General features: G+C 24.8%; 1 protein-coding gene across 1 annotated transcript in view; it reads right to left on the bottom strand.

The window, feature by feature from the left end:
• The window catches only part of LOC126898005 (uncharacterized), a 29,732-nt gene extending 27,151 nt beyond the window's left edge, over window positions 1-2,581 (bottom strand). Inside the window, exon 1 of the mRNA XM_050671952.1 lies at window positions 2,227-2,581. Coding sequence (XP_050527909.1) covers window positions 2,227-2,581 — 355 coding nt within the window. The remainder of the gene's footprint in view (window positions 1-2,226) is intronic.
• Window positions 2,582-2,912: the final 331 nt, after the last annotated feature.

Genomic DNA, 2,912 nt, shown 5'->3' with positions numbered 1-2,912 from the left:
AGAAGTTATAGCATTATAAAGTTAAAAATATAAAAAAGAATTCCCCTATGCTGGGTTTTTTTTTTTTATTAAGTTTAATGTCTGTTTTCACCATGAAGATAAAATAAAGTCCAAATTTTTTTTTTACCATTATAAAGTATATTACATTAGCTTTAATTTAAGATATATATAAAAGTGTCAGACCTTCCGGAACACTTTCAAAAGTTAAGTTGAAAAAGTTCTACTTTCTATATGCATTTTTATGTTTTGAATACCCCCTGTATTAAGGGAAATGGTCCGATTTAAAAAAAAAATATGTCGAATGAAAGATCTATATAAAGACTACTTTTCATAAAAAAATTGTAATGATCCATACATTTTTCAAAAAGTTATAGCATAATAAAATTAAAAATGTAAAATACAAAATCAAAAATGTTCACACAAAAATAGCATTCGGTAGCCATTTTCACCCTGAAGATAAAATAAAGTCCAAATTTTTTTTTTTTTACAATAAAGTATATTACATTAGCTTTAATTTAATATATATATAAAAGTGTCAGACCTTCCGGAACACTTTCAAAAGTTAAGTTGAAAAAGTTCTACTTTCTATATGCATTTTTATGTTTTGAATCCCCCCTGTATTTAGGGAAATGGTCCGATTTAAAAAAACAGTATGTCGAATGAAAGATCTATATAAATACTACTTCTCATAAAAAAATTGTAATGATTCATACATTTTTCAAAAAGTTATAGCATAATAAAGTTAAAAATGGAAAATACAAAATCGAAAATTTTCACACAAAAATAGCATTCGGTAGCCATTTTCACCATGAAGATAAGATAAAGTCCGAAATTTTTTTTTTTCATGATAAAGCATATTACATTAGCTTTAATTTAAGATATATATAAAAGTGTCAGACCTTCCGGAACATTTTCAAAATTTAAGTTAAAAAAATTAATTTTTTGTGAAAAAGTTGTCATTTTAAATCCCCTCCTGTGGGCAGGTAAAAAGTCAGATTTATAAAAAAAATATACCAAATGATAGATAATGACATCATGCATCTATAAAAAAAAGAATTATATTGATCCATACATCTTTCGAGAAGTTATAGCATTATAAAGTTAAAAATATAAAAAAGAATTTTTTTACAAAAATCGTATTTTTTTTATTAAGTTTAATGTCTGTTTTCACCATGAAGATAAAATAAAGTCCGAAATTTTTTTTTACCATTATAAAGTATATTACATTAGCTTTAATTTAAGATATATATAAAAGTGTCAGACCTTCCGGAACACTTTCAAAAGTTACGTTGAAAAAGTTCTACTTTCTATATGCATTTTTATGTTTTGAATACCCCCTGTATTAAGGGAAATGGTCCGATTTAAAAAAAAAATATGTCGAATGAAAGATCTATATAAAGACTACTTTTCATAAAAAAATTGTAATGATCCATACATTTTTCAAAAAGTTATAGCATAATAAAATTAAAAATGTAAAATACAAAATCAAAAATGTTCACACAAAAATAGCATTCGGTAGCCATTTTCACCCTGAAGATAAAATAAAGTCCAAATTTTTTTTTTTTTACAATAAAGTATATTACATTAGCTTTAATTTAATATATATATAAAAGTGTCAGACCTTCCGGAACACTTTCAAAAGTTAAGTTGAAAAAATTAATTTTTTGTAAAAGTTGTCATTTTAAATCCCCTCCTGTGGGCAGGTAAAAAGTCAGATTTATAAAAAAAATATACCAAATGATAGATAATGACATCATGCATCTATAAAAAAAAAATATATATTGATATGTGTATTTTTAAAAAAGTTACGTCTGTTTTTAGTAAAAAAAATTGAAAATTTTTCGAAAATTATCGATTTTTAAATTTGTAATTTTTTTGGAGGTTTCCCCCATTTACGGTGAACGAGGGAATTTTTTTCAATTTTTGAGGGTAATGTCTTCGACTAGATACAATTTGTGATCTTTTGACGTATCATTGAAAAAAATCGGTTCGGTGAGAGCTGAGAAAAAGTGGTAAGAGACACAAAAAAAAAAAAATAAAAATAAACACATCTTAGTAAAACCAATACCTTCTCAGCTTCGCATCGAAGCTAAAAAAAATGAATTTTTACGTTTAGTTATACTTATAAAACAATGGCATTACCGTTAAAATATATCACTATTAGTGTTGTAGTGAACAACTACGCCATCTTATTATCTTTAGATTTATAACTAAATATAAATATACCTGAATCTGTTGAGTTTTTTTTATCCAGTTCTTCAGCATTATTAAGCTTGTTATTTTCTGATGAATAATTTTGAATAACAAAAATTATATCTAATAATAATTTCAAGTGTTTTTCTGAAAATTTAACTTCTACTCTAGGACTAAAAACATCCAAATGGGTAAAGTATGGGCAAATACATTGTTCATAGAAGCAACAACATAATCGAATTTCAAATTTATTTTTTATTATCAATGGCTCCAAAAATGTTTCGATCATTTTCAGTTCATTTATTTTGTTTATAGTTACTGTTAATGCATTAATAAGCCCAATTTTTTTTATTGTCCATTCTGTTGGTGGTACCTCTACAAACACCATTTGTATTAATACTTCATAAATATAAGATAACATTCGATTTGCTTAATATTTTCGATAATTTAAAAGCACTAGTTATCAAACAAAAACCTTGATTCAGTAAGGCCATTTCATAGGAAGAGAATGACACGTTAACTTTGGAAATATTTAAGATACGAACATAATACTAATTAACACTTGGAACTGGTTTTTATTTATCAAAAGTATTTTTAGTTTCTTTAATACATGAAAATTAAAATATATATATATACAGAGTGGAACAGATCACACTGACAACTCATTTAACTTATGATCTACATAACATTTTACACTTTTTTTTTTTAAATCAATTTTT

This window comes from Daktulosphaira vitifoliae, unplaced genomic scaffold, assembly GCF_025091365.1.
Source record: "Daktulosphaira vitifoliae isolate Bord-2020 unplaced genomic scaffold, ASM2509136v1 Scaffold_2, whole genome shotgun sequence".
Classification (NCBI taxonomy): Eukaryota; Metazoa; Arthropoda; class Insecta; order Hemiptera; family Phylloxeridae; genus Daktulosphaira; species Daktulosphaira vitifoliae.
This window is presented reverse-complemented; position numbering and strand designations above follow the sequence as displayed.